A 19,227-nucleotide genomic window follows, 5' to 3' on the forward strand; every position below is an offset into this window, starting at 1 on the left:
GGCTAGGCTCAAATGGTGCAAAGCTAGGTTCATACACTCACATCGTGGTCAGAGAATGGTATAGCAATTAGGTTCACTCTCAAGAATTTATACCGAAGATCATTTCCTTCATTCGCCAAAGTTACTCATTTTGACCAACGAGGAAAGTTCTAGGTATCATCATGCACATTTTAAATAAACCTCACAACACAAGGCAGTTAACACAATCATCGATCATGACTCTACAAATTAAGCTCGCGTGCAAAGTTTATTGCAATACTCACATCGATAAGCTGAATAGTCACAATGAGATGCTAAGAGTACACACATGACTTATGCAACTCAAATTGCCTCATTCGACATCCAAAAACATGTCGCTCATCAATAGCACTATTTAACTCATCGTTATTGACCACAACTGGAACTTGAATGTACAAGAGACCATTTGCAACTTTTACAATCAAGAAAATAAGATAGATACCAATGAATCAAAGCCAACATTTACTATTTAATGCAACATGGAGGAGTTTCAAACAAAGAGAAACAGAACAACAAAATATTTCACAGAATGAAATAAAAATAAAATACACCAAGAGCCTAGGTATCAGGATACCTTCGCCCACCAAAATAACTATGTGTTGTCCTCAATGCGAAATAAGAACTGAAATAATTTGGTGGAAGAGGATGAAGTTTCAATTTGGAAAACTTTCAGAGGAGAAATGACTTTTCAGATAACTCGCTAATCAATAAGTTGTTCGAACACAGCCGAGCCACTTGGTGAATCTCCGATTAGACAAACTCGCCAAAAGTTACAGAACCTGGGGCCTTCAAAATTGACAGAGAGGCGATGAAAGTCAAGGATGCCAATTCAACTCGGTGACTCGCCTTATCAGTCATGACCTACCCTAAAATTCCAGAACCTTCCTCATTTTTTACCTCCCTTGGGTGATCAATTTGATCGATCAAACGGTAAAGTTGGCGACTCTCCGATTCAACCATCTCCTCACCTATTTGCCTTAATTCCAAGAAACAAACTCCAAGATGCACATCCAACAAACGTTATTCAAATAAAAAAACTAAAACTCGGGTTGCCTCCGAAGAAGTGCCTTAGTTAACGTCATGACATGACGTGGACATGCATTCAAGCATAATCCAAATACCACGTCAATCACCATTGTATTTGGTCACTCTCCAAAATATATCTTTAGTCTTTCTCCATTCACCTTGAACACTGACCCATCCGCACTTTCAACTTCTATCGCCCGATTAGTGAACACCCTCTTCACTTTGAATGGTCCTGACCATTTAGACTTGAGCTTACTCGAAAAAATTCTCAAAATGGAGTTATAAAGCAATACCATATCAGTGACTTTAAATTCTCAGTGAAGGATTTTGGTATCATGCCATTTCTTCATTTTCTCCTTATAGAGAGCTAAACTCTCATAAGCACGAAGACGAAACTCTTCCAATGCATGGAGTTGATCAACACTATCTTTTGATGCATATTCCCAATTGAAGTTGACGGCCTTCAAGGCCCACAATCCCTTATTCTCATGTTCCTTAGGTAGATGACAAGACTTATCGAACACCTATTGATACAGAGACATACAAATTGGAGTTTTGAATGCAGTTTTAGACGCCCAAAGAGAGTCATCTAACTTTCGGGACCAATCGGTTCGATTTGGATTTACTATCTTGGCCAAAATTCCTTTGAATTCTCGGTTTGACAACTCAACTTGTCCACTTGTTTGTGGATGATAAGGAGTAGCCACCTGATGTTGGACTTCATACTTGCTCAGCAACAACGCGAACATACAATTACAAAAATGATACCCTCCATCACTAATGATTGCACGTGGAGGGACAAACCTATTGAAAATGTAACTTTTGAGGAATTGAACCACACTTTTTGTTTCTCCCAATGGTAGAGGTAAGTGTACGTGGTCACTCAAGTAATATAGTTCCTTTTAGAAATGAGTTATCTTACTCAACGGACTTATAATCAATTTATATTCACTATTTTAATTACACAATTAAACAAAAGTATCTTTAAAAGAGTTTAGATATTATTTACTACTACTACGACTACGTCAAGAAATAAAGTAACTAATGGAACGACTTCAAATTGATATTTTAAGCAAGAAACAAACAATTCTAGGGAAGTAGCATGCATTGGATTTTATGTATCGTATCTCCGGTAATGAACAAATTTATGATTTCAAGTTACGAACAAGGGCATTTAACCACTCATAATATTTAAAAACCGCAAAATAATATTGTTCATGCGATTTTCAAAATAAAAAAGAGTTAGAAAATTGAAACCTATTACAAAACGTTTATCATTGCTCTTGCACACCAAAAAGAAGTCGACCCCCTATAAAATAACCCTAGGGTCCTATTTATAGAGTTTAGGAAAACAATTTCCAATTCTAGCCCTAGAAAGAGTCTTAAAAATCCAATTTTGACAAATAACGTCAGCCAGGCCTTGGGGTAGCGCACCCTCATCGTGCCTGGTAGGTTGGTGCATCGTTTCCACTGCTCCAAAATTGAGTCACTATAGTTTTGGCCTTGAACATTGCACCCTTGTTGCGCCAATGAAGTTGGGGCGCTGCACCAGCTCCTCCTTTGGCGTCGTTCTGTCGTCCTCGATTCCTTTGCTCTCATGCTTCAATAACTCCACTCCGAACCCTGCACAATAGCTAATCATGTCTATTAGTATGCAATCATTGCAATCCTAAGCCCAGAATTTGTAAATTAGATTAGTGAAAGTTCTTAAGCTTATGTTAAAGATAGGTAATCTGTAATAATTTGCATATAAATATGCCCAAGATCACTTCTCCCTTCATTATTGGGTAAGGCCACCGCCTCTACCCATTTGGAGACATAATCTACATCAACAAAAATGTATTTGTTTTAATATGAACAAACAAAAGGGCCCGTGAAATGGATTCCCCAAACATCAAACAACTCTATCTCTGGAATAGGAGTGAAAGGTAATTCATGCCTTCACGATACTCCCCCTAGCTTTTGGCATTGCACACCCTTCTTAACAAGAGAGTTAGCATCTTGATATAATGTCGACCAATAATAACCGCATTGAAGAAACTTCACAGTTGTACGTACTCGCGTATGGTGTCCACCCACCGATGATGCATTCCGGAACACACCTTCTAATCATGTGGTCTGCACACTCCCAAAATGGAAAAGGTTAATCCCAAAAGTACTTCTTCACTTAAAAAAGGAACCTCTTTCTTTTGTAAAAATTCATCCCATCAGGAAGAATCCCACACACCACATAATTTGATAAATCGGCATACAAAGGTGGAGTACCATTTAACACACCTATCACTGATTCATCGGGAAAAGCATATTCATTAACTTTCTCACCGGAAACAACAAGATTAGTTTCAAGACTCGACAAGTGGTCCACCACTTGGTTCTCACACCCTTTTTCTATCTTTGATTTAGAAGTCAAACTCTTCGAACAATAATATCCAACGAATCAACCTTGGATTTGTATCTTTCTTGACCATTAAATTACAAATCGAGGAATGGTCAGTGTGTACCACAACTTTAGTCCCAAAAAGTTATGCTCGAAAGCATATACCACGGCTAGTAATTCTTGCTCAGTGATGGCGTAGTTCTTTTGATCTATATCTAGAGTCTTGCTTTCATAGTAGACTGGGTGAAACAAGTTTCCCTTGCGTTGGCTAAGCAATGCCCCCAAAGTTACACCGCTTGCATTACAAATTAACTCAAATAGAATACTCAAATCTAGAACAACAATGATTGGAGCTGAAACGAGCTTCCCTTTTAGATACAAAAATGCCTTGACACAAGCTTCACCAAACTCTAAGATGCTTTCCTTTTCAAGTAGCTTACAAAGCAGATGAGCTATCTTAGAGAAAATCTTTTATGAATCTCCAGTAGAAACCCGCATGCCCCAAGAATCTTCTCACACCTTTAACTGAGATAGAATGAGGGAACTTGGGAATAACTTCAATTTTTGCTTGAACAACTTGTATTCCTTCTCCTAAAATTTTGTACCCCAATACAATACCTTCCTTAACCAATAAATGTCATTTCTCCCAATGGAGAACAAGGTTTGATTGGACACATCTTTTCCAAATTCTACCAAGGTGCTCAACACAAGCTTCAAATGTATATCCCACAACAATAAAATCATCCATGAAAACCTCCATCGAATTCTCTACCATAACAGATAAAATAGAGAGAATACATCGTTGAAACATTGTTGGTGCATTACACAACCCGAAAGACATTCTTTTGAAAGCAAATGTTTCATATGGACATGTGAAGGTTGTCTTTTCCTGATCTTCCGGTGAAATGGAGATTTGATTATAACTGGAGTAGCCATCTAGGAATCAATACCATTCACGCCCCGCAAGTCTACCAAGCATTTGATCCATAAAGCGCATTGGGAAATGATCTTTTTTGGTCCATGCATTCAATTTTTGGTAATCCATACATACACGTCAACCAGTAACCGGTCACATTGGCACAAGCTCCCTTTTGTCATTAGGGACCACGGTTATACCACCCTTTTTACTGAACACATTGAACGTGATTAACCCAATTACTATCTGCAATAGGGTAGACAACTCCCGCATCAAGCAACTTGATAATCTCTTTCTTAAAGGCTTATTGCATTGGAGGATTCAACCTCCTTTGATGTTCAATACCTTTCTTACAATTGGTAGCCAATTGAATCTTGTGAGTACAAATAACGGGGGGAATTCCCAGGATGTCGTCAATTGTCCACCCAATATATTTGATAAACCTCTTCAACACACTAACAAGTTCTTGCACTTTCTATTCAACCGAATCTGCTGCAATAATCACGGGCAAAGTATTATTGCCGCCCAAGAACACATAATGAAGGTGAGATTGAAGTACCTTAAATTTAATTAAGCTTTGGTTGTTCCTCGATAGATGGCTTTGCGTTAGGACTTTCTCTATTCTTCAAATCGATATAAAGTTTCAAAGGGGTCTTACAATAAGAACCCAAACCCGATAGAGCAACCACCACTTCATCATCATCTTAAAATTCCTCCCCTTCATAGTTCGAGAGGACGGGAGCCAAAGATTCACCAACACAAGAGATATCAGTTACACTAACAACCGCTTCATCAATTACATCAATAACCGATATCACATACAGGTCACTTTATTGCATCATCGATTTACAAATATTGAAAGTCACTTCATTCCCATTTTCCCAAAACATCAATTCACTATTTTCCACATCAACAAGAGATTTTTTTTGGTAGCCAAGAATGGCCTACCAAGAATAATAGGAACTTCGGCATCAATCTCGCATTCAAGGATCAGAAAATCGGCTGAAAATATAAATTTGTCCACGTTTACAAAAACATCATAAAGAATGTCAATAGGGTTCTGGATTGAATGGTTAGCCATGAGAAGATGTATAGTGGTAAGTCCATGTTGCTTGAAACTCGCTCAAGGCGTCAAATTTATTCTATCCCCTATATCACACAATGCTTTATAGAATTGAAACATGTCGATAGTGCAACGATTAGTAAATGCCCCTGGGTATTTTTATTGATAACCACATTGTTCGTCATAATAGCACATTAGCTATGGGAGAACTCAATCATCTCAAATTCCATGTTTCTTTTCTTTGTGACCAACTCTTTCATAATCTTTGCATAACCTAGCATTTCTGACAATCTGTCCACCAAGGGAAGATTTGTGGTAAGAGTCTTGAAGATGGGTAGAAATTTTTGGAACTTTGCATCTTAATCCCTCTTTTTCAACCATTAAGGAAATGGTGGAGAAACTTTGGGTAGAGGCTTTGTAAATACCAATGGAGGTTTAACCCCCAGATTTGACTTAATAGCATCACTGGGGTTAACATTTTTAAGTGCATCGTCAACCCCATTGGAGTTTTGTTTGTTCATTTCTTCATTAGTTTTAACAACAACAGATTTTCCCTTGCTTGAATTCGAACTACTTTCCACAACATTCCCTCTCTGGGTTACAACGTCCATGCATTGTACATTTTCATTTTGCAGATTCACCATCGTATTACTCGGGAAACCCACTTTTGGTCTTGGATTCAAATGTGCCAAAATCAGGCTCATTTGGCTCTCAAGATGCTTTATAGACACCGAGTGGGAGGTAACAATTTAGTTTAATGCAGAGAAATCAGACTTCATTTATTTGAGTACCTTTTTCGATCCTTCAACCTTATTTAGGATACGAGCAAGCATATCATCGGTCCCAAAACTCTTAAAATTGGCATTTTGTTTTCTTAGGTTTGGGACAGTCGTGAGGAGGCACATTCCAATCTCGATCACCATCTCTTTCCAATTCATATCCCTATCATGCCAATCTCGCTCCCTATCTCTCCAACCATCATCAAGATCTCTGTTCTAACCTTGGTTCCCGCTCGACCTTGGATAGTTTAGATGAGAACCCCTCCCCCACTTGGTTCGACAATAATATTACTTCTTCGTTGTACGTGGTCTCAAATTGTGCTTCATCCGGGCTCATCCCACTACTATTACAAACTGCATTAACATCTTTTCTACCACTTATCATGACATGCTTTGCCAATAAATTCAATTAGGTCATCATCATGGCCATATTTTCACCACACTCTTGATTGTTCTCCAATTGTTGTTTCGTGAACCCAACATTTAAAGGAAACACGTGATCCTCAATTGTATACCATGCTCGGTTAATCTTGGTCATCTCATCAAGCAACACCGACACCATAACAAAAGGTTGCAATATAATACCACCCCAAATAAGTTGATGGTATCAAGACTATGATAGAAATATTGCAATGACACATTGTCCAACAATCCATGAGTATGGCATTTGAAAGGTAACTTTTAAAATCTCAACCACATTACATGAATAGGTTAACCATCAATCCGCTTGAAGTTGTGTATATTACCTGTCAACTTAACCATCTTCGAGGGGGGAACAAATGTTTCATAAAACACATTCGTGAGCTCCTCCTAAGAAGAGAAAGATTCACATGGTAATTCATTCAACCACTTTGTTGCCTCCCCCATTAGAGAAAAGGGAAACAATCGGAGCCGAATTGAATTTTGAGTGATGTTCTTGAAGGAGAACAGTCCACACATATCTACAAAATTACAAATGTGATCATGGGGGTCCTCATGAGCAAGTCCCTTAAAGAGACCTTTCTTTGGAACAACTCCAACATAGTAGTGGTCACATGAAACACTGCGTTGTCCATAGTAGGAGGTAATCGAATAGATCCCAACTGATGCACATTGACATCATGCAAGTTTCCTCTGTCACCATTTTTCCCAATTTGACTTGCATTACTGCCTTTTGCACACATCTCTTCACCTTTTTTTAGAGAAATCAACAAGAACACAAATAAGAAAATTCTACTACAACAAAATTAGCCACTAAAGACTTCAATAAAAGAATTCTAAACACCACTCCCAAGCAGTTGCGCCATTTTTGATAACGCTCATCTACACTTCTTCCGATTCAAAGCGCAGGCGGTTGCTAACAACTATAAACGCAACTTTGAGTTTGGGTCAATCGCATAGGGAGTGATACGGTAAATAATTCAATTACGAAGTAAGAAAGTGTTCTAATCTTTTGTAGAATTAAAAGGCTACGAAACATAAAATATATCAAAGAGTTTTAACTATCAATATTGGGGGACTTAGTAGCCAATTGCTAACAAAATGCAATTAGCAAGGGATTTGAACGATTAGAGAGAGGACCTTAGGAATATGATCAATCGAATACAAATTTCGCTAAATGGGTAATTATTAATTGGTTTAAGTTGTTGAATCTATATGGGTAGGATAGGTTGTAATTACTCTAGCCATTTCTCAATCACTATCATGTTTTGAGTGAGTTCTCTCGAACATCAACAAGCTTAACAATACAAAGCAACCCAATTCCTTAATTAAACCCACAATTTCAAGCTGGGAAGACGCAAATCAATACAATTAACAATTGTTCAATCTACTCTAAGCATATTTCTCAAGCAAGCATAGATAACTAAGCTAGAGTTGAAATTCGCAACATCAATTCATCAATGAAAACATATTTAAACAATTGAACCCATCTTAAAACAACATTAAATTCTGTAATTAGCAATACCCATAAGCTAATTTATGTATTCAATTACATGATCACACCCCTAAGATATGGGGTTTTAGCCAAACATAACAAAAAGTACGAAACTGTTACAAAAAAATTATCTATCCAAATTGTAACAATCTTCAATTTTCAATGTCAAAAGTTAAACTAGAATCCCCAATCCTCCTATCCAAGTTCAAAATCCTCTCCAACAGTATTCAGTAATGTAGAGATATGTAAAAGCTCTCAAAACTTGGGAATACACTCTCTGGGAACTCCTTCTTCTCTTTTCAAAAATCAACAAAATTAGTTGGGATCGCCAAATGAGTTGGGGATCTGCCGAAGTGCACGTCTTCTCACCTTTTAGCTTGATTCCTATGTACAATTATTCTGGAAAATTTTGTGAGCTGGATCCTTGTCGTTGATCCATTCCATGCGTCGCCGATGTGTATTTCCACTCACTGAGTTTTCTTGATCAATGGGTTACTTTGATGGAACATTTGGTGAGCTGGAACCTCACTTGGCAAGTCGTCGAGTGGCTTTTGCGAGCTCCAGCTTCTCTTTTCTTTAGTTTTTTCACTTATTTTCACATCATAATGTCCTTTCCTTGTTCATAAGCCTTTATTACTACATATAAATACATTAACATCAGTTATGAGCACACAATAGGCATTGATGACACTAATTTATTGAATAATAATCCCTAAATGAGTCGAAATTCTAGACTCATCAGTGCGGGGATTGGAAATCAATCTCACATAGGGGTAATTGTGCTTCTATAATGTAACAAACATTCATGAATTGGATAAGTCATCTTCATTGATGCCTATCAGCTTCTGATCTCGAAACATATATGTATGGAATCTCCTTTTGATCTAATCTAAATGCAAATACAAAACAACCTAATACCTTACTCTATTCTCTCTTTCAAGGATAGGAAAAAATGATCTGACCCATAACCTCTCTTTCTAGAAAGCTACAAACATCAAACCTAAATTGCTAGTATTGAACTAATTAACAACTTCTATAAATATCATTCAAGCATCTACTAAAGATAAGAAGTAGGAATTATATTTGAAATATTAACCCTTAAGTTAACTCCTTGGTAATTAGACCAAATTCATGCATGAACATCAACAAAACAGAGCATAGCATAATAGCCACTACGTTAAATCAATAATCAATCCCATTTGAGCACTCCCAGATCTTAGAGCTTAACCACCTATCACAAAAAGTAAAGTAATTATTCCTTCCATGAAAGCAGCCATGGGTAGCATGAAATCAAGCAATTAAGAATAAACCTACATTAGATTCAACTTCAATTTATAAAATTCATACTCTAAATTTGGAAACCCCAAAACCTAGAACAATATTCTTCAAAGTTAAAGTGTTCTTAGAATCTCTCTAACTCTCCAACAATAAATTTCCAAACTCTCGCTATTCAACAAAACCTTTCTTAAAAATTGTATCCCTTGGGCTATATATACTTTCCCAAAATTAGGCCCAAAAACCCACCATGTGACGGACTCAATGACATTAGTTGGGTCCACTAAACTGATTCAACAAATTACCTTTTACTCTTAAGCTCGCCTTATGATGCTCTAGTCTTCTAGTGTTTGAACCTCAGTTGGCGAATTCGATTGATTCGGCCTTTCACGTTCGGTGAATCAATGAATACCACCTTGGTTTACCTTTTGAGCATTATTTTTTTTACTACACATTTTCTCTTTGGGAGATGTGCATCCTGACCACCTTTATCACTCAGTTCATCACCTTCTCTACTGGATTCCAACAACTTTCTTTTGTAGACATAAGTGTTATGCACTGTTGATTGGGTAAGGTCGTGCTTAGTTTGTGATCCACCTTGCATGTTAGGTAATCAACTATGTTATCTTTTTACTTCTTTTAGTATTTTTGCTATTCTTTCAAACATCACTCCTTGCCTTGTCCAATTACCTTCATAAATGCAAATAATCAATATTTTATCCGAAAGGGACAAAGAAAGGCATTGGGGACACTAATTATCGAGCTAAATTGACCTTAAATGAGTTTAAATCTAAAAATCATATTAGTACTCCTACTTTGAGGTAGGAAGATTTGATTATTGACTTCATTGTTTGTTTACCCTGTACCTGATGGCAACATGACTCGATTTGAGTTAGAGTGGATTTTTTTATAAAGTCGACTCATTTCATTCCTATCAAGGTTTCGTATTCAACCAAAGATTAAGCTAAGTTTTATATAAATGAGATGATTAGGTTACATGGAGTGCCCCTATCCATCATCTCTGATTCTGGTACCCAATTCGCTTCTTATTTCTGAAAGTCTTTCCAAAATATTTTGGTACCCGTGTCAAGCTTAGTAAGGCTTTCCATCCTCAAATCGATGGACAAGTGGATCATATTATCCAAACATTGGAAGTTATTTTTAGATATTGTGTGATTGATTTCTAAGGTAATTGGAATGATCATTTGGATTTAATTGAGGTTTTGATATAATAAAAGCTATCATTTGAGTATTGGTAAAACTCTATTTGTGGATCTTTATTGTAGGAGGTTTAGATCTCCTATAGGTTGATTTGAAATTGGTGAGATTGCATTTATAGGTCCCGAATTGGTACAGGAGGATATGGAGAAAGTTTGTCTTATTGGGGTAAGGTTAAAAATGGCTCAAAGTTGATAACATTCCTATGCCAATGTTAGAAGATGAGATCATGTGTTTGATATTGATTATTGGATTTACTTTAAAATTTCACCAATGAACGGTATCTTGAAATTTGGCAGGAAAGTGAGGCTTAGTCCCTGTTATGCTTGTCCTTATCAAGTATTAAGGCGTATAAACAAAGATGCTTACGAATATGATTTTCCTAATGATATAGCATCGGTACATTCATTTTTCCATTTTTCCTTATTGATGAAGTGTATTGGGAATCTGATATCTGTAGTACTATTAACGAACCTTGGGTTAAAAGAAAAGGCTTTCTTATGAAGAGGTTTTTGTTGATATTTTTGACCAGTAAATTTGAAACTTGTGAAATACGGAAGTTGCATCCATAAAGGTTTTGTGTAGGAATCAAATAGTTGAGGGTGGTACTTGTGAGGCCGAGGACAATATGATGTCCTGATACCTCATGTCTCTCCCTCCGATCCTACTCTAGCTTGAGGTATCTAGTTCCTCATTGTTCATTCTTCTGGATTGATGTATCTTAATTATTCTTACGTTTCATTATGCATGCATGTATATTTTATGGAGTAATGTTTTAAGGTATAAGCTAGCTTTGATTTGATTTCCTATTTGATTGTGTGCATTTTTGTGGTTGCATTCATGGTGGGATATTAAATCTCTTCCCCTGCCCTTTTATGCTGCGTTAAGTCTCATTCAAGGACGAATGTTCCCAAGGGAGAGATATTGTAACACCTCAGATTTTAAAAAGGAAAAGCCTAAATTTAATTGTAGCATCAGGTTCAGGTATAGGGGACCAATCTTCGATCTTTAGGACTTTCTACAACTCATGCACCTGTCTCATTGAAAGGGAGAGAATAATTTTAAAATCAAATCGTAGTACCTCTTTTTATATTTCATCAAGATCACCCGTCATAGGTTGGTCCAAGACTTAGTGAAATTTTAAGGTCAAAGTTGAGTTATATAGTTTGATTCTATGGATCGTAGGAAGTCTTATGGACTGTAGAAGGGTTCCTTTAATGTTGGCCAAAATTCAGGGCTTCGGAATTTTTCTACATAATACATGTATGGTACGTACAAGGTCCTACAGACCGTAGGTCCAAACCATAGAAGAGTTCGGCAACTAATTTTTAGAGGGGCTTCTGGGTCTTTTCCTAAATGTTTTAAGCCTATACTATGTCATGTTTTCCTCTACCCTAAGCCACATATAATGCTTTAAGTCTTAAAACATTCTACTTCAAACCCTTTCTCCGAATTACCCAAAACCCTACCAAAATCATTCTTATAAATTCCTTCCCAACTTTAGGAAGAAAAAGAAGCCAGGGTTCATTCAAGGGAATCAATTCACTATTCATCTTGAGCATTGAGTAGTAAGGTATGTGGGTATTCACCTAGGGACTCCATTCCTCAACGGATCCCCAAAGTTTTAAATTTTCAATTGATGAAATTAGGTTTCTTTCTAATTCTATATTTGGTTTATCCAATTATGATTTTTATTTTTGATTAAGTCTTTAAATGCATCAGTGAATATTAATAAATAAAATCTAGTTGAAAATATAAGGACCCATGCATGATTCATGATTTTTTAATGATGAACCTATGATGCATCCATGAACCTATGAACTATGAAATATTTAAGATTATGCATGTCTTGTAAGAATGATGTTTAGGATTATAGGGTGATTTTAGATGAAATTATCAATTTTGTTGTGAAAGGTTTTATCCCATACGAATATGATCATGATTGTGAAAGGTATTTCTAACATAAATATTCACATTAGTGAAAGGTTTTCCCATCTGTGTTTAATTATGTTTATGGAGAAATTCAATGTTTTTATTTAAAAGAAGTGGATTAGTATTGATCATTGCCTTTATGCTATAATGATATTTAATTTATCATTTATTCCGTTGAGATTTGGACTTTGCAGTAATAAGGCTAGGAGGTGGAGACTCAAATAAAGTAGTCTTTAGTAGCAACCTCTAGTCTATAAATTATTGACCCCGAATTAGGGATATGCTTGATTATATGATATAGCTCTCATTGTCTTATTGTCGGTTAAAGCTAATATCCACAAAATGATTATGTTTCTTCAAAGCTTTTTTATGTCTCTTATTTTAAATGCATTGACCATATCTTATGATTTGCATGTTGTTGCTTCTTTAAGCAATTAAATATTAAAATATTGGTCATGCATAACATGTTTTAAGCTATTCAATCTACCATGTATATTGTATTCATATTGCCTCATACTTAGTACATTCCATATACTATTGTATACTTGTGCCTACATTGTTTGACTAATGTAAAGTCAGATGCTCCTACCTCTCATACTTGTGACTAGTTGATCTTTTGAAACTCAAGGATTGGTGATTCCTTATGTTCCGAGGACATAGACACTCTTATTGTTTTCTTACATTCCCTTTATAGATGTTGTGTGTGATGTATAGCCTACGTCCCAATCACTTCTATTTATTTATTAAATGGATTGTTGAGATTATGTTAGACTTTCACTTTTGTCAAACTCTTTTATGATATAAGATTGTTTCTTTGAAATATTTATTTCTATTATCATGTAGGATGTATACTAAGTGGCATGTGTAGGGCCTCTCACGGTATTCTATGATATGTCATGTCTAGGGTGTACTTTTTGTTGTGACAAACATGGTATTCAGAGAACAAGGCTTAGAAAGGTCATAGAATGTCTCATAATCCAAGTCGACTAGATTTTTTTTCATGAACGTGAAGAGCGCCACATTTATTAATAGGAAGCTAAAAGGTGTTTAGGAAATTCCACTTCTATTATAACTCTAAATTCATTTGATAGGGCTGAAATCTATATGTATCTCTCTTAATCCTAATCTGATGCTTTTCTGGATATGGCCCATTGAAGAGCATACACGAATAGGAAGGCGAATGAGAATGTGGTAGAAGAAGCTCCTCAAGTTTCGCCCAACCCTTCGGTTGAGCAAGTGAACAAGTGGAGTTTCGAGATGCTTTTAGGTTTTTACCCAAGCTATGATGGCTCATGAAAATAAGGGGGTTGTGGTTCCTACGAACCCAAATATTGGTACGACAATAACTAGAGTGAGGAACTTCACTATGTTGAATCCCCTGTAGTTTCATAGTTCCAAGGTTGAGGAAGATTCTTAAGAGTTCATTTATGAGGTGTATAAGGTTTTAATGATCATGGGAGTGACATCGGTGGAAAAGGTGTAATTAGACCCTTATCAACATTAGGATGTTGGTCAAGTTTTGTTCAATAAATGGACGGATGAGAGGGGGTTTATTTGGTTCTGCTTGATTGGGAAAATTTTGAGGTTTCTTTCCTTGATAAGTTCTTTCCCCTTTAGATGCGGAATACAAAGGTAATTGATTTTTTCAACCATCGTCAAGAGAATATGAGTTTGAAGGAGTATGCGTTGAAATTTACTCAATTGCCTAGGTATGCTACTACTATGGTGCCGACTCTACGGCAATGATGTGTAAGTTTGTTTCGGTTGTGTCTGAAATGGTGGTAAAGGAATGACATGCCGCCATGCTTATTAATGAAATAAATATTTCTTGTTTAATGATTCATGCTCAAAAAAATTACGAGGAGAAGCTTAAGAAAATGTCTAGGGAGCCAAAGATGGAAAAGACTGGTGATGGTAACATTTCACATCGAAGGTCCAATGGACATGGTTGATCAATATTTTGATAAAGCTTTTCTAGTCAAGGTGCCTCAAATGCTCCGTCTCCTATGTTCAACAAAGAAAGGGTGTCTAACCCTAAAATTCATGGAGGAAATGGTGGAAGAAATTGATCTTTGGTTCCCTCATGCAAAAAGTGTGGCAAGAGTCAGTCGAGAAAATTCATTATGGGTATGTATAGTTGATTTTTTGTCGTAAGAGTGGAAACCATTTTATGTATTTCGCAACTAGAATTGACTAGGATAAAGATTATAGGAGAGCTTCGCTTAATAGTTTGGGTTCAAATGCTCCAAAATAAAAAAATATTTTATGTACTTCAAACTTGACATGATCAAGAGGGTTCTCTCGATGTGGTTGCATATATGTTAAATATTTTTCATCTTTATGTTTATGCTTTACTTGATCACGGTGCTACCTTGTCTTTTTTGACGCCATATTTTGGCTATGAGATTTGATATTTCTCCGAATGTGTTGTGAGATCCTTTCTCAATTTCTACTCCTATTGATGAATCAATTGTGGTTATGAAATTCTATTGAAATTGTTCCGTTTCCTTACCCTATATAGTAACTTGTAGAGCTTTATATGTTGGATTTTCATGTTAGTTTTGCTATCAACTATATACATTCTTATTATGAATCTGTTGATTGTAGAACCCGAGTTGTTAAGTTTCTGTTTCTGAATAAATTCGTCCTAAAGTTGAAAGGGGGAAATTCTATGCCTAAGGATCAGTTTGTTTTTTCACTTAAAGTTAGGAAAATTATTTATAAGGGTTTCATATATCATCTTGTTCGGGTTAGGGATATGGATTGTGAAACCCTATTCATGAGTTGGTCCCCATTGTAAATGAGTTTCTGGATGTGTTTCCCAATGATATACCATGTATTCCTCCTGAAACGGAAATATACTTCCGTACTAACCTTCTCCTAGATACACAACCATTCTCTATTCATCCTTACTGCTTCTCTTCAATAAAACATAAGGAATCGAAGGATCAATTGAAAGATTTGTTTAATAAGGGTTTGTAACACCTCATATTTGAGAAAGGCTAGAAATGAGTCAAGTGGGAAACTAAAAAGCCCAAAAAAATGGACCATGGAACCCTCAACAGAACCCTAGACGAGCCGTGAAGGGGACCTGGGTCCATTGAGGGGCTCGTGGTAGGTTTCCAGAACTTGCCCAAAGCAGGCTCCCTCCCACGGACCCCTAGACGGGCCATGAAGAGGGTGAGAGGCCGTCAAAGTGGTCTTCAAGTGGGTCAAGTAGGTAGGGGTTCTGCCCTAGCCACTGGTCAAGGGCCACTAGTATCAAAACAGCCTGTCAAGCCCCACATGGACTGTGAAGTCATACGTGAAGGGTTTTTATCATACTTAGAGTTTAGGGTGAATTTCAAATGATCATATCTTTTAGAAAAAACTGAATTAGGTAGCCCATCACCTATCAAACTGAAGATCTCTGAGTCCTTTTTCCAACGCCACCAAGTTTTCCTAATTCCAAGCTTGGAGAAAAAGGTATGCCGAAAATAGAAACACCATGTTAGGCAGGATTTCTTTATGACCCGTTTGACGGACCGTGGTGGTCATGACAACCCGTTTTTGCTTTCCAGTGAGCCAATTCGGCAGTTTTAAGTCAAGGGTATTTGGGTCTTTTCCCGATTGGTTTAAATCAATACTACGTTATTAGGCCTTCTACCCAGAGCCCTATATAATGATTTTAAACACCCAAATCAACCAAACCCAATTCATTCTCTTAAATTCTCAAAAGAAGATCAAGTTGTTCTTCTCAAATAATTCTCTCTCAAGAAGTTGAAGAAGAAAGGTAGGGTTTCAAGATCAAGCCTCCAAATCCTCCATTGCTTCAAAGCTTTAACCATCAATGTATGATAGTTTTATCCAAGGAGCCCTTTCCTCCATGGAGTTTCCAAACTCACCATTTTTATAAAGATAGATTCCCCAATCAATTTGGAATTTTCTTTAATTGTCGTGAGTTCCTTTTAATGTTGGTATATTTGATTGATTTATGATTTTTTATGCATGAATATAAGTAATTGCATGTTTTAAGCTAATTTCCCATGAACCCATGCATAACCCATGTTTTCTAAGCTATATTGTTATAATATGGGTCTTGAACTATGAAATATGAATTAATGAAACTATGGATTAGGATCTCTTAGTAGTTGAAGATTGAAGATTTGTGAGGCCTCATATGTCATGGACCAAGCCTTTATTTCATTATGTATTTTCATTTTACTTTTGAACATGATGTACCTGCTACGCCTTGATAAACTTTTATGTACTAGCTATCTTTGAGACGATGCTTAGAGTTCCATTTTTCTCTAATAAAATTTTTATATGTTGAAACTGTATTTTATATCTTTTAAATTCTATGATCTTGTATGATCCATGCTAAGTGGATTGTATGGGGCTTTTCGGGGTCTTTTACGCCATGTCACGTCTAGGGTGTACTTTGCGTCGTGACAAACTTGATATTTAGAGCACAAGGTTTAGAAAGGTCCTAGGATATCTCATAAGTCACGTCGAGTTGAGTCTTATTCATAAGTGTGAAGTGCGCCACGTTTATGAATAAGAGACTATAAGATATTTAGGAAACTCCACTTCTTTCATTACTCTAAAGTTGTGCGATAAAGTGTAAATCTAACTATTTTTTTCTACTAACCCCTATTTATGCTTTTCAGAATTTTCCTCCATGAAGGTACCCCGTGAGAAGGAATAAGAATGTTTGTGAAAATGTGAGACAAGAGGTTGCCCATGTGCTGGTCAACCCTTTGGCTGAGCAAGTGACTAATGATGAGTTTCAAGCCAGATTTCATGCATTGGCCCATGCTATGATGACTTAAGCAAATAGAGAGATTGTGGCTCCATTGAACCCAAGTATGGGTACGACAGTAACAAGGGTGAAAGAATTTATTAGAATGAATCCTCTGGAATTTCATGATTTTAATGTTGAGGGAGATCCTCAAGAGTTCATTTATGATGTGTATACAGTGTTGATGATAATGGGAGTGACACAAGTGGAAAATGTGGAATTGGCAGCTTATTTACTTAAGGGTGTTGCTCAAGTTTGGTTCTAACTAATGGAAAGAAAAGAGGGAAGTATATGAGGGTCCTCTTGATTGGGAGAAATTTAAGGTTGCTTTTCATGATAGGTTCTTTCCCCTTGAGATGAGGGAGGCAAAGGTACTTGAGTTTATTTGCCTTCACCAAGGAGATATGAGTGTGAAGGAATATTCTTTGAAATTTACACAATTGTCTAGATATACTCCAACTATGGTTGCCTATCCAAGGGTAAGGATGAGTAAGTTATTGATGGGAGCTTCTTACTTAGTGGTGAAAGAATGCCTAACCACCATGCTTGTTAAGGTAATTTATGTTTCTCGTTTGATGGTTCATGCACAATAAATAGAATAAGAAAATCTTAAGGAGAAACCTAATGATTCAAAGAGGGCAAAAAGGGATGATGGTGAGTCTTCACATTCAAGGTCCGATGGAGGAAATCGTTCTCAAGGTAAGGGTGGTAGTGAGCAAATGTAGCCTAGTGTAGAGAGTGTGGGAGAAGACACGAGGGTAAATGTCTAGCTTGTTCTAATGCTTGCCTTTATTGTGGTAAGATGGATCATAAAATAAGGAATTGTCCTACGGTTGCTAAGAATGAGAGAGATAATCATCGACGGGCTCAACCATACCCTTCCTCCGAGCCTATTAATGGGTCAAAACAAGATAGGTTCTATGCTCTTCATACTTAACTAGATCATGAGGGTTCCTTGGATGCTGTAGTTGGTAAGCTATGGTTTTTAGTTTGTGGTTATGTATTTTTTGATGTTGAGTATTTCATTGGATATGGTTAGACCCCATGTATGGAGATTGTGTTTGAAGTACTCCTTGAAATCCTTGTGGAATTTTTTTAAGAGTTTACTTGTCAATGGTTTAGTGGTTGTTAAGACTTTGGTGTTATGTTTGGGTTGAGGAAGATGGATTTGAAAAGACTAGTAGGATTTGCTCCCAAGGGGGAGATAGTGTGCTTCATGGTAGGTAAGAGAGTAGAACTATGCTGGTTTTGGAAGAGTTCCTTGTTATGATTTGGTGTGTGAAAATTCGAAGGCGATGTGATGTCTTTGTATCCCTATATCTTTCCTTTATCTTCGATTCTAGGTTGAGGTCTTAGCCCTATGGGTTCACTCTTTAGGATTCGTGTGTCTTAGTGATTCCTATGATTCCTCATGTATCCATGCTCATGGAAAATTTAATTTTCAAAAATATGATTTAGTTAAATAATTGATTGATTCATGTTTATGTGCAATTGAGTATGAGTTGCATAAAAACCTTAGGAAAAGATGTTTTGAATATGCTTTAGCTTGGAGTTGAAATTTCCTCCTCGGATATATGCATTTATGTGATTGCATTCATGATTGGCTGCTAGGTCTAGTTCCTATCTTACATATGATGTTTTTAACATGATTTAGCTTGGAGTCGATATTTCTCCTTGGTTATGTCAATTTTGATGAAGTTGCATTGATGATTGGGCTATTAGTTTCTCTCTTACTCTTTTCGTGCTAGTTTGAGCTCCATTCGTGGACGAAAGATACCAAGGGGAGATATTGTAACACCTCGAATACGAGAAAGGCTAGAAATGGGTTAAGTGGGAAACCTACAAGCCCCAAAAAGATGGAACATGGAACCCTCCATAGAGCCCAAGACGGATCGTGAAGGGGACCACGGTTCCTTGAGTGGTAGATT

At 36.7% G+C, this 19,227-nt stretch overlaps 1 protein-coding gene across 1 annotated transcript; it reads right to left on the minus strand.

Moving 5' to 3' along the window:
• Positions 1 to 1,358: 1,358 nt before the first annotated feature.
• Positions 1,359 to 6,044, minus strand: LOC125868653 (uncharacterized). The gene is made up of 5 exons (XM_049549254.1): positions 5,826 to 6,044; positions 3,587 to 3,844; positions 3,225 to 3,436; positions 1,671 to 1,848; positions 1,359 to 1,568 (listed from the first exon to the last, which is right to left on the minus strand). The coding sequence occupies exons 1-5, from the start codon at positions 6,042 to 6,044 to the stop codon at positions 1,359 to 1,361; spliced, it is 1,077 nt and encodes a 358-aa protein (XP_049405211.1).
• Between the last annotated feature and the right edge of the window lie 13,183 nt (positions 6,045 to 19,227).

This window comes from Solanum stenotomum, chromosome 6, assembly GCF_019186545.1.
Source record: "Solanum stenotomum isolate F172 chromosome 6, ASM1918654v1, whole genome shotgun sequence".
In the NCBI taxonomy this organism is placed as follows: Eukaryota; Viridiplantae; Streptophyta; class Magnoliopsida; order Solanales; family Solanaceae; genus Solanum; species Solanum stenotomum.